We start from the raw sequence: 13600 nt of genomic DNA, 5'->3' as shown, positions 1-13600 counted from the left end.
TCCATAGATGACTGTGGTTCACACTCCAACAAAATAGGTGGCAGCAATGCAGCAATAAGCCTTCACACTCTGCTCAGATCCCACATGATCACAACAACAACGTATGCGCGGCGCTACTGGGAGAAGGAGAAGTGATGTCGGCCGTGTAGGAGTATTTTACCATAAACTCAAACAAAGACGTTGCAGCTGAGTGCAACACTTGTCATGCACAAGTTTCCCGTGGTGGCACAGAACCCACAAAGTTTAATATGACCAACCTCATCGTGCATTTGAAACAGCATGATTTTCGCAAGACCACCGAGGCGAAGAAACAACAAATCTTTGGCTCCTTCACTCAACCAACGCTGGCCGAAGCTTTTGCAATGCGTGACAAACTCCCACGGTACGGCAAAAAGGCAGTGGCTATGACAGAAAAGATAGCCCAGTTTATTGTGCTCGATGACCAGCCCCTGTTGGTGGTGAGTAATGTTGGGTTTAAAGTTTAAACGCTTAATTGAGCACCTCGAGCCTCATTACATTATTCCTAGCCGCCACTACCTTGTTGACAAAACGATAGCCCAGATGCATAAATAAGTTAAAAAGTGTATGGCCGCACATGTGGAGAAAGCTAAAGTTGTTAGCTTCACCACCGACGTCTGTAGCTTAGACCATCGACCGCTGTCCTTATTGAGCCTGACTGTGCACTGGGTAGATGCTGACTTGTGTTACATGCACATGAGATCAGAGGTTCACACACTGCTGATGCAATCACGAATGCTATGGAGGAGATGCTGCGTGACAGGAAGTTTGACAAAAATAAGGGCCATGTCGTTTTAAGAGACAATGCTGCTAATATGAGAAAGGCTATAGATTAGCTGGGTGTGCCTAGCTTAGGATGTTTTGCACACAGTCTTCAGCTTGTAGTCCATGAAGGTGTTTGTCACAGCGAGCTGTAAACAGTGTTTGGAATAACAGCGTTTAAAACAGCATTTTTGTTTTTCAGTAACGGGATAATCTAACTAATTACTTTTTACGCCATTACAACGCCGTTAACGTTACTGAACGTTAAATGTGGTGCGTTACATGCATTGATTGAATAAAATGTTATCTGAAAACATCCCTGGCTTCATACTCAGCTGTAGTGAGGAGGTGGGTTAAAAACAAGGTGAGAGATTATGATTGGCTAAGGTGGCGTCATGTCTCATGGTAGCCAATCAGAGCCAGTGTTTTTACACAAGTGCCAGCACACACACACACACTACAGATTTGATGAGAGATGGTGAGCGTGGATGAAAAGTTGTCATTTTTAAGGTGACGATACAAACACTACTTTATATTAATTATGGTCAAAGACAAGAACGTACATGTGAAGTGTTCATTATATCCAGGAGTGAAGACTTTGTCCACATCTGTTGTAAACAACTCATATTTAATGAAGCACCTCACAACGACACACACATCTAAAAAATTATTGACATAGAGCAATTTTTTTTTTTTTAACAGTAACGCAAATAGTTACTTTCCTTGGTAATGAGTTACTTTCATTATAGAGTAATTCAATTACTAACTCAGTTACTTTTTGGAACAAGTAGTGAGTAACTATAACTAATTACTTTTTTAAAGTTACATTCCCAACACTGGCTGTAAGTGATGCACTAGCCAACGGGAGAAAAATAGTGGACCACTTTAAGCATTCCCCCAAGGCTTATTGGATTTATTTAGGTTATTTTTCAGGGTCTTATAATTTATTTTTTATTTATTTTATTAAATTGTAGAATACTGCAGATATTTTATGATTAAGGTTAACATTGATGAATAATAAATGGGTCAGTTTTTCTCATACCGACTGTTGCTGACTTTTGTTCTCTGTTTGAGTGACATCACTTGATCAAGCCTTTGCTAACATTTCGTACTACAAAACAAGTCATTATTATTTTATTTTATTAAAGAAAAAAAAAGTATGTATGATTCATGCTAATATCGGATCAATATCGGTATCGGCAGATATGCAAGGCTGCAATATCGGAATCATATCGGAAATGAAAAAGTTGTATCGGGACATCGCTGGTTTTTTATGTTTCACTGTATTCACGTGTAGCCCTCGGTCAACACAGACACACAGCAGCCTGACGCACGGCTGAGCATCAGCAGCAGAATCTGGTTTCAGTTTGTCAGCACACGTTTCACGATGATGCTCTTCACTACATCACGACTGAATTTGGTCCGTGTTTGAGTAAGACAAAAAAAAAATAAAATAAAAATACTACGAAACAAATTCATATCTGTATTTAGATAATCAGAATAAATATTATATAGATCATGATGATGAGTAAAGTTGTTTGGTTCATCTGTGTCTGATTGGTGACGTGTTTCCGCTTTGGGGCGCACCAGTCTATACCCATTGTCTCTCGTTAAAAGTTGTACGTGCGCAGTAACAACTCAATGGACGCTGTCTGGAGGCAGCTTACCTGCACCAGAGACCGTCTGCGGCTGTGCAGAGTTGAATCCAGCCGCTCAGTTAAACACCACCACCCTCCCGCCATGGGAGGTGCTGAGGTCACAGTCGTCCGTCATAAAGTGTCTGATTGACAGGTGAAGCCGTGGGACAATAGAAGGAGAGAAGCAAAATTTCGAGAAATTAAATACAGTAATTCTGCTTCCCCTCAGTCAGGATCAGACCCAAAATGGATCACTAAAAATGGACAGAAAAAAATCTATCAAGAATGCTAAGTCTACACGTGCGTTGTGCATGCATACATGTGTTTTTACAGTGTGCACTGTGTGTTTTCAGATCGTAAGAAGGATCTGGTGAAGCTGCAGGCAGGAGAGTACGTGTCTCTGGGTAAGGTGGAGGCCATACTGAAGAACTGCCCTCTGATAGACAACATCTGTGCCTACGCTAACAGGTGAGCACGGACAGGACTAATCACAGCTGCAGGACTAAGTGGGTGAACCCTTTACAATTACCTGGAGTTCTGCACCTAAATAGGAATTGATTTTTCATCTACGTCCAGGCTCTAAATTAAGGAGATGCCTGATCCAGTCTCTCTTTTTGTGTTTTATAAAAGTCTGTCTTCTATTCCACAGTGATGAGAACTATGTGATCGCTTTCATGGTCCCAAACCAGAAGCAGCTGCAGCTTCTGGCTCACCAGCACGGTATGGAAGGATCGTGGGAGGACCTGTGCAGCAGTAAGGCTGTGGAGGAGCTGGTTCTAAATGCCCTCAATGAGGCAGCATTGGCAGGTACGAGGAGGATATTCCATGTTTATATTACACATAGAAATCTATACTCTAAATCCAAGTCGTACTACTAGGGATGGGTACCTTTCACAGTTGAACCGATACTTGAGTACCGATACCGATTCACAGGTCCTAACAGTACCAATTTTCAGTACTTTTGTGTGGTAATAAATGGTAAATAATAAAAACTCAAAATGTCCCAATTTACCACATTTAGCAACAATTGTTTCACACATTTTTTCATCATGAAAACCCTTTTTTAATAATGCACAAATTAAAAAAAACAGTTCTATGTGACAGGGCTCTATCTTGTACTGTAAGTATTTCACTTGCATTTGTGCACACAGGTAAAAACCTATGTGCAAACAGCAAAATTGAATTTATTTATAGCTCGGCCAAAGCAAGATGGCTGTGTCCGGTCTGTTTCCTCGGTCTACGGCTCTGAAAGCTGAGTTAGCGTCTCACCGTTACAGTGATAGAGCTTATTTGGTTATAATCCTCTTTATCCTAAAGGTGCGTTCACACTGAACGTGACTGAAGTGACTCTGGCGACTAGATTACAATCAAAATCAATGTAAATGACGTCAAGCGACCTGCCTTCAAGTGATGCAACTTGTGTGATTCCAGCGACTAGATCACACAATTGAGTCACACAAAGTTAAAAAATTTGAACTTTTCAAGCAACTTCAAGCAACAACTCCCCCCACTAGAGCTATGTGTAGATGGTGGACTGTGTTTGAATATATTGCTGGTGTTCTACTATATAATCTTAGTTTTTAGTTCCTAATTTTCTAGGTTTGGGCGCTTTAGTAAATAAGTAGATTTTGAGTTTAGCCTTAAAGGTGGAGAGAGTAGCAGCCTCCCGTACTAAAACTTGGAGCTGATTCCAAAGGTGAGGAGCCTGGTAGCTAAACATTCTGCCTCCTGTTCTACTTCTAGATACTTTAGGAACTTCCAGAAGACCAGCAAATTGAGAACGAGAGTTCTGCCTGGACGACAGGTCTCTAAGATACACAGGAGCTTGATCATGTAGAGCTTTGTATGCTAACAGGAGGATTTTAAACTCTATTCTAGATTTTACAGGAAGCCAATGAAGGGAAGCCAAAACTGGAGAAATATGCTCTCTACTGTTAGTACCTGTTAGTATTCTAGCTGCAGCATTCTGAATTAACTGGAGACTTTATAGTGAGTTACTAGGACATCCTGACAGTAGGGCTGCAACTAAACACTCAGTGTCATTGACGAGAACACTTGTGAATTGCGTTTTATCACGGAGATGACTAAAATGATGACTCATCAATATCTAAGCTCTAGTGTGATGTAGTGACCAACTGGTGCCCTGAAGGTGGCAGCAGCGCAGCTTTAGATGCGAGATTAGCCACTGATGAGCAGAGCTCAGAGGAAGAGGAAAGGAGTTCACAACAGAAAATGGCGCTACCAGAGTTGATGCTGAAGTTCCCAGCAGTTCACGGCATCGCACACTCGGCCAGAGCATGTGTGGAACTAAGTGGACTATTGAGAGTGTGGCGATGGTGAGAGATAATGATCTAAAAAACAAGGCAAGTGCTGACACTTGGCATGTCCGGGAGGAGGAGGAAGTTGTGTGTGTGGAAACTAACGGGGAGAGACATGGAGGAACGTCAAAATACAGTAGGAAATCAATTCTGACCTAGATAGTAAAATAATAATAATGTTGCCATCAAAAGCCCAGTCTTAGTGTTGTTTTTGCAGTCTTATTGAAGGAAACCAATGTTGAGGTGTCCCTAAAGCAAAAAAAAAAAAAAAATGCTTCAAAGTCACTGATAGATTTTTTTCAGAAAAAGCCATTTTTCTCAGCTTTTCATCACAAACTGGCGATTTGTGTGAAACTTGCCTCCATTCAACCGCTGATTACAGAAGAACGAAACAAGCTAGAAACAAAATATTTTTTCTGATGAAATTAGAGACTTTAATCTTTCAGAATCTGGTGTCAGAATTCAGATTGTCATAGTTATAGTTGCACGATACCCACGGTACCCAGCGGTGCCAAATTGTAACGTTTCCTACTATACTAGAAATTCTACACAACGATTCTACCGTGGATTACGATACTACCGGTGCTAGTTTCTGTTACATAGTGGCTGCCTCTACTCTCCTCCCAGCTTCTCACTGCACGCTATTCACTTGAAAACAAACCAACATGGCAACCACACTCTCCAGCTGCTGAATGATTGGCTGTTTGCCTGTTACTGGTGCTGGGTCCACCCGTCTGTTAGCTAGCTGGCTGTTCGTGTGTTTCCACACCGGCAAGAACGAACCCCATAAAGACAGCTTTGCTTCAACAGAAACTCCCTTCAAAACAAACAACAAGCTAAAGTTCTGTCTCACCTGGACGCGTGCATTGCTTACAGTCACAAACACGAGATACATGGCGCCTGAGCGGTGAGTCTGCCGCCGCGGCGTCGTCGTCAGTGGCATCACTAATTTTGCTCAAAAAACCAAACTCCAAAAGTCCCATTTGGAACTCTTTTGGCTTTAAACGAGGCAGAGACGGTAAAACAATAGGAGATCCACTGTGCAGGCGCTGTCACCAGCTATAGGAGGGAACACTTTTTTTTGTTTTTTTCCACACGGACTCAGAGCGATCTTTTTTATATTATTTATTTATTTTATTTTTTTATTTACAATGTACAAACAATATTTACAAATGATATACATACAAAGGAGGGATCACATCCAATCTCATAAAACTCCAGTGACGACACCCAGAAAATATATACAATTATAGTTTTCTCAGGGAATCAGTTCCTGTTTATTGTATTTTATCCTCTATGGTTTATTATGTTGGAGAACAAGCATTATTATCATTTTTTTTCTTTTAAAGACAGTGGATTTGTTATCCTAAGTTGATTATTTATATTAGTTGTGCAAAGGAAACTGAATGATTACTTTTTTAATTTCAACCATATAAATTCTAACTTCATTTATTTGTTTTTTTTATTGCTTATATGCTTTTGTTCATGTACTCTTCATGCACCAAACAACACTACAAGTAATTAATAAGTATTTCTAACTTGTACAAATACATTGCAGTTCATGAAAATAATAATAATAAAAAAAAGGCTTCAGTATCGCGATATTATCCAGAACTGTGATACTTTGTCTAGTATAGTATCGTGGTTCCTTATTTTGGTATCGTGACAACTCTAGTCATAGTACAAAATATTCTGTAGGTCTTTAAAAATTAGTCAAAATGCTCTAAAACGAATGGCACTGAATGAGTTAATATACTGAGAGCATTACTAATGGGATGTTATGGTTCACAAGTCTGGACGGATAAACAATAGTTTATTTCACACAACGTGTGACATGTAAAAGTGTTAAATCTGATCATTAATAAATCTGTGGTTTAATCAGAATCAGAATCAGAATCAACTTTATTGGCCAGGGGTGAATGAATACACACGAGGTACTAGTCTCTTCCTTTCATTAAGTGGTTAGCATTAGCTCTTAGCCCAGTCTTACGTGTCGGTGGGTTAGCTTAGCTTAGTTAGCTTTAGTCCTCTTTGTGTTGCTGCAGGTTCCTCTCTGTCACTGTGATTGTGGGAACTCTGGGTTGATCTGACGGAAGAACTTAGACTGGTTCACTTTGTTCTGTGGGTGTCTGGTCTTAACTAAGCAGCGGTGCGTGATGTATCACTGCTCGTCACAGCTTCAGATAGACTGTGACGTGCAGAGCTACAGCGCTGAGCTACCGGTAACAACAACATATTCTTACCAGTGGGAAGTTTTTGATGATATATCTCCCTCTAATCACGTCCGTAACGTGGATACAGCTTTGAGCACTGATAAAAAAAACAATGTCTAGCTCCATCGGAAGCTTGAAGACGACGGTGATGACGTAACCAACAATCGTTGACAAATACATTTGTCAGTGACTAATTCTGTTAAAGGTTTTTGTCGACTAATCGTTGCACCCTGTTATGGAAATCTTCGAGCAGACACTATACATCTGATGAAATAAACTCAAAATAGACCAAACTATATTTTGTGGATTTTATTCCAGAGCTCTGGCATGGAAAATGAGTACAGATGAAAAGGTCTTGTGGGGGAAAATGAAAAAGTTGGAACATACAGTAATAGCAAATATTTCTTATAGGCTTTAAAAGACAAAATGATCAGAAAAGCAGCCATTGGCTAATCACACTGAATAGGGGAAGGGAATAGGTTTTTCCAGCTCAGGACACATTTTGTTATGAGATTATCTGTGTGCTGACACTGAGAGGGAATCTTTGTGGGAACAAGACATGTTTTGTGAACTTGTCTGAGAGAGAGACATAACACTAGGGAAACAGAGGGAGAAATATAGATATATAAGTATCTATACTGACATCTTATCAGCTCAGAATTATAATGTGCATATACTTCTACCATTACAATCCTTATCTGACAGTAGAGAGTTACAATAATCTAGTCTAGATGTAACAAATGCATGCAGCTCATCCAGGATGTGATGTCTTTAAGACAAGCCTGGAGTTTTAATAACTGATGAGTTTCATCTGATTTCATTTAGAGATAAAACTGTGTATCATCTGCATAGCAATGGAAATTTATATCATGTTCTCTGATAATGTTACCTAGTGGAAGCATAAATAATGTAAAGAGTACTGGTCCTAAAACTGAACCTTGTGGAACTCCATGATTAACTCTAGCGTGCGCTGAGGAGAGATTATTAACATGAACAAAGTGGGTTCTGTCTGATCGGTAGGATTTAAACCAACCCAGCGCTGTTTCTTTAATCCTAAAAACACTTTCCAGTCTCTGCAGCAGTAGATGATGATCCACTGTATCAAAGGCTGCACTGAGATCTAAGAGAACCAGAACTGAGACCAACCCTCTGTCTGAGGCTAAGAGGAGATCATTGGTTACTTTTACTAAGGCAGTCTCTGTGATGTGATTGGCTCTAAAGCCAGACTGAAAGCTCTCTATAAATTGTTCATATGTAGGTGATCACATAGTTGACCTGTGATGACTTTTTCAATAATTTTGGAAACAAAAGGGAGATTAAATATTGGTCGATAATTGGACAAGTCACTTGGATCAAGGGTTGGTTTTTAAGGAGAGTTACAATATATATTGTTAGAATTGTAGCCTGGCTACAGTGTTGAATAGAAACCGAGGATTATTTTTGTTTTCCTCTATTAAAGTTGAGTAATCGGAAGTTTGAGCTTTGCAGAGAGCTTTTTTAGAAGCTAGCAAACTCTTTCTCCAGGCAATATAAACTTCTACCATGTTTGAAGCCACTTCCTTTACAATTTTCACGATGCCTGTTTTAAAAGACGTAATTCAGAATTATACTAGGGAGCTAACTTTTTATGAAATATCATTTTCTTTTTAAGTGGAGGAACAGCATCCAGAGCTGTGTGCAGTGACGACATTGATAGCTACTCTCTGTTGAGATATCATATGGATCAGAGGAACTGTAAGCAGTGATGGAACTAAATCTTTAAATCAAGCTACAGCTTTTTCAGACAGTGATCTACTATACTGTACTTTTTTCTCAGAGTTTGAGCAAACTGATATTCTGAATTCAAAGGACAACAAAAATGATTTGAAAGAATAGGATTTTGAGGATAAATTGTCCGGTGATTAATATCTAATCTATATGTTAGAACAAGGTCCAGTACATGATTAAGATAATGAGTTGGTTTGTTTACATTTTCTTTAAAGGGGACATGTCATGGTTTTAAATCCTTCCTTTTTAGCTATAAATCATACAGTTCTGGTCTATATAAAGCAGAATGGCAATGCTTGGGTCTGAATTCCTCATTATTATAGCTCCACCCCTTTTCTACCCCTTTTCTGATGCGCTTCTAAGAGCGACTCGTTTTGGTGTTGTCTCTTTAAATGCAAATGAGACATTTCATACCCCGCCCTCTCTCCAGGTTGCAGAGGTGACTCTCGGTTTAACTCCACCCTGTTCGGCCATTTTTGTAGTTTGATAGAAGAGATACGGCTATGTAGCGGCGCATAAACTTTTTATTCAGAGGTTATTTACAAAATGTCAACAACGTTAGACTTGTCCATCCAGCCTTACATGTTCCAGCCAGAGTCTGACCCAGTGGAGCGAGATGAAAATGAAGATGATGAACCTGCAGAACGCTAACAAGTGAGCTAACACAAGCACCGAGCTAACGCTAGCGCCAAGCTAACGTCACGAATTGCATTTTAATACAGTCTTTTCGGAGACAAAAATGGCAAAATGAAATGACTAATGAAAACTTTAGACTTAAATTAAATCACGTAGGCCATATCATCAAGGATCTAAAACGAGCACACAGCGCTAACATATGAAGACGGTGCAACTGCTAATGCTAACAAAACAATGACAGAGACGTCTTATCATCACACTTTTTAGCGTTATTTACAGCTTACCGAAGTGCTCTGTTCATCGTCTCCAAAGATAGAAGGAATTGAACCCTCAATCAGACAAAGTCTTTCAGCAAATCCTTCTTTATACTGGCGGAGGTTGCAGAAGCAGTCATCATTGAAGTGCTTCACACACACATAAATGACCTTATCCACAGATGTGGGTACATTTCTGTAAAAAATAAAACTCAACCAGACACTTTGAAAAGGTTCTGATGCTGGGAGACGGTGTAATGAAGCGTGTGGGTTACTACATCCAACAACCCAACATTTTGACTTATCCTCTCGTAACTTCGACATCCTTGAGCTTAGACTACAAAATAAAAGTGAGAAATAAAAATGGCGGATTGCTCGAAGTGTTGGGCCTGGAGTCGATGTACTAATTTGGCCGCTGCAAATACTGTGACGTTATTGTTCAAAAAACATAATAGAGAATAGAAAAATCAAAACAGATTGAAAAATATGAGCAAAACAGAATATAAAGATATCTACGGAGCACCTGAAGAGATTAATTTGAACTTTTCTGTACTTCTAAACACTCTAAATATACAACAAAATGCATTTAAGGGCTAAAAAAGTGGATTTAGCATGATATGTCCCCTTTAAATAAAATTCCATATTTCTGAGATAAATATTTTATATTAAAATACATGTTTTTGGAGTTGCTGCTTTTGTTACTTCTCAGAACAGCATGAAAAGCATAGTTAGATGGATTTATAAATGCGTCCTAACCCAGACGTTCCCCTTAACAAACCACACTACAGAACTCACTCAAACATGCTGTCCCTTACAGGAGAAAAAGAAAAAAGTGGCACATATTGTGCAGCTGTTTGTTAATAAATGAACCTGTGTGGCATTTTTCATCAGCAAATTTAACCCAGAATTGTCTTTCTGGTCAGACTTTATTGAAGGAAAAAAAAAAAAAATACATATATCACCTTTTTTATTGGACGGTACCTAAAAAAGTGCAGAATTTGCTACCCATCCCTACGTACAAATGCGCTTTGTTCCTAAACGTTTCACACGTTTCTCCGTCTATTTGGCGAGTGGGTCATAATAGGACGGTTGTTTGCTGAACTTTTGTGTTTTTATCTGGTTTCAGCCCAGCTGGAGCGCTTTGAGATCCCCCGAAAGATCTGCCTGAGCCCAGAGCCGTGGATGCCCGAGATGGGCTTGGTGACGGACGCGTTCAAGCTCAAACGTGAACAGCTGAAAACATATTACCACGACGACATCAAGAGGATGTACGCCGGGAAGTAATGGCAGAGTCCGGCCGTTTATTCTCTGACATCGACCAAACTGATGCAATAAAATATAAAAACTCACAGAATGACCAGTTAATGATTCTGTGGCCAATGTTCCACCACAGTTGTAGATTTGACTTGAATACAACAGACTGTCATTCCATTTCTCTGCTTATCTACTCATTCTGGCGTGTGAATCTTAGTGGACGTCATTAAAGCTGTGAGACGTGAAACAGAATAAGCAGAAGAAATGTGTAGCTTTGACATGTGTGTCATCAACTAAATATCAACACCTGGTGTTTGCTCTTCCTGCAGGTCAGGAGGCACTTCTGTCTTTTTATTTGACTTAGCTTCTGTTAGCTGTTATCAGACAGTGACTCCCACCCACACTGGGGATAAAGCATGTCTTCATTAATGGAAGAAGGGCTTCTGATTTTACAAGGTCGCAGAAAATGCAAAGAAAAAACTGAATTCAGGTTCTGAAACGGAAAAATTAATCTGACTCATTTTCTTTTTTCCTCTCTTTTTTAAAAATCAGGCCTCAACATGAGACAGAAATGCCTCACAGGCATGTTCTGGGACAAGATCACACATTTACACCCTTTTTTTCACTGGAAATCTGATGACTGACTGTCTCGAAAGTGAGACAAATGTGTCCAATTGTGTCCATAATACCATTTAAATGCTATCGCTACGTGTTCAGGTTCATCTGGTGTTATCCTATGACCAAAAATGCTTAATTTGAAGTGTGTTTTTAAAGAGATCCTCCACTGTTTTAAAATGTGGCCTAAAATATTTGAAATGTACTTATGAGTAGATATATGCCTAATAAAACACATTATTTTGCACTCTATTCAATTTATTAACTTTTTAAAACTGAAACTACTTTACAGTTTTAGAGCCTGTGTTCTTCCATCTCAAAATCACATGATGGATGATGTCACACAACCCCACTGTCTGTAAACATCCCATTGTTTTCTACTGGAAAGACGCGTTCAGCCTGTTTTTTAGACCATTTAGCAGCTTTTTTGGTCAAAATGCCAACTTCTGCTGCTTCAGTTTGCTCCATATAATCAGGAAAAGTTAAAGATGCCAATGTAAACCTCTTTTTTTACTAAAAGAGGATAAAAACAGTTGGAACCAGGGAAAATCTGTGAGTGCAGGGGGCGACAGTTGAAGTTAAAGGTCCCTTAGGAGAGCTCTTCTTCTCTGCTTTATTGTCTACTACCAAACTACAGAGTTGGAAATGTCGCCCCCCTGCGGTCACAGATTTTCTCTGGTCAAAGCTATTTTTTGTCTCTTTAACATTTACTGAATATTAAGAGCAACCAAAAGCAGCACAAGGTGTAATTCTGAAAAAGATACTAAATTGCCTAAAAATCAGGCTGAATGTTTCACTCCAAAAGAAAAGAATGGGATGTTTACAGGCAGTGGGGCCGTGTGACATCATCAATCACATGATTTCAAGATGGAGGACCACAGGCTCTAAAACTGTAAAGTAGTCCCATTTTTAAAAGGTAATTAAATGAATTTGGTGCATAATAAAGTCTTTTGTTAGTCAAAGATCTACTAATAAGTACATTTCAAAAAGTTTAGGCCAAACTTGGAGGACCCCTTTAATGTGATTATTATGATTGCTATAAAATATGGATAGGTTTACCTGATGGTGTATTAGCTGAACAGGTGATCAGTTTACCTGATGACACGTCACTGCAGAAGTCTCTATAAACCCACGGCTGCGCCTCATTTCGTGCAAAACATGAGGGTGATTCTCCTAAAAAGGTTTCACAAATAACGTTCTGGGACCACATCACACATTTCCATGAGATTTTTTTTGTCTGTATTTTTTCTGGTGGCTGAGAGTGCAACATTGTGGCTGATGATTTCACCATCCAGTTTTTATAAATCATCTGGAGCAAATAAGGGTTAAATTATTAACAGTAGTTGACTAGATTAACCCTATTTAGCATGTTCGGTATGATTTCATGACGTTTAAAAGCCAGTAAAGTCATCTAAACAGGGAAAGATCATGAAACGGAAAAGTGGAAAGCGACGCAGGAATGGTTAAACCCTGAAACAGAATTTGGGAAATTTTGAAATGGAAAATCAGAGGCCCTGTGGAAGCTCACAGAATCATCGGCTGAACGTCGAGGAGATGACAAATGGCTTTTAAAAAGTAATAGGAACCAAACTGTGCTCATCTTTAAAGAGTGTAAAGAACCTCATCTGTTTTACAGATTACAATAATGTGTAATCAATGTCATGTTTGATAGATCAGTCATCTGAAAATGTGTTACTTTTTACCATTTAAGGCCATTAGACAGAACAGCCATGTAATGTCCTCTGAGACTGTGTGTGTGTGTAATAGTTGTTTATTTTTCATTGTTTATATGTGCTGTGATTTCCCTTTGCACTAACTGTATAATTTCCCATAATGCATCTCATGATTCCCCCTTTGTGAAAAGCTAATAATATTTGTGAAACCAAACTTTTCTCTGACTTGAACGATTCTGCCTCCAAATCTTCATCGTTGTGCAAATGACAGTGACGTTTGTGTTAATAGAATGAATGATGGGAAACTAATCAATGGTATTAAATTTAACACCATTTACACGTGTCAGCTTTAAACACTGATGACTATGGATCACATGAGACATTTTGTAGAGCAATAAAGTGGTTAAATAAACATGTATGAACAGGTCAATAAATCAGTCTGTGAATCTTTAA

General features: G+C 39.1%; 1 protein-coding gene across 1 annotated transcript in view; it reads left to right on the top strand.

The window, feature by feature from the left end:
• LOC114474021 (long-chain-fatty-acid--CoA ligase 3-like) overlaps positions 1–13600 on the top strand; it is a 78420-nt gene extending 64820 nt beyond the window's left edge. Inside the window, exons 13-15 of the mRNA XM_028463868.1 lie at positions 2771–2885; positions 3067–3224; positions 10732–13600. Of these exons, the coding sequence (XP_028319669.1) occupies positions 2771–2885; positions 3067–3224; positions 10732–10889 (431 nt within the window). The 3' untranslated portion in view covers positions 10890–13600. The remainder of the gene's footprint in view (positions 1–2770; positions 2886–3066; positions 3225–10731) is intronic.

Source organism: Gouania willdenowi, chromosome 13 (assembly GCF_900634775.1).
Source record: "Gouania willdenowi chromosome 13, fGouWil2.1, whole genome shotgun sequence".
Classification (NCBI taxonomy): Eukaryota; Metazoa; Chordata; class Actinopteri; order Blenniiformes; family Gobiesocidae; genus Gouania; species Gouania willdenowi.
The sequence above is the reverse complement of the archived record's forward strand: the minus strand, read 5'-3'. Positions and strand labels throughout refer to the sequence as shown.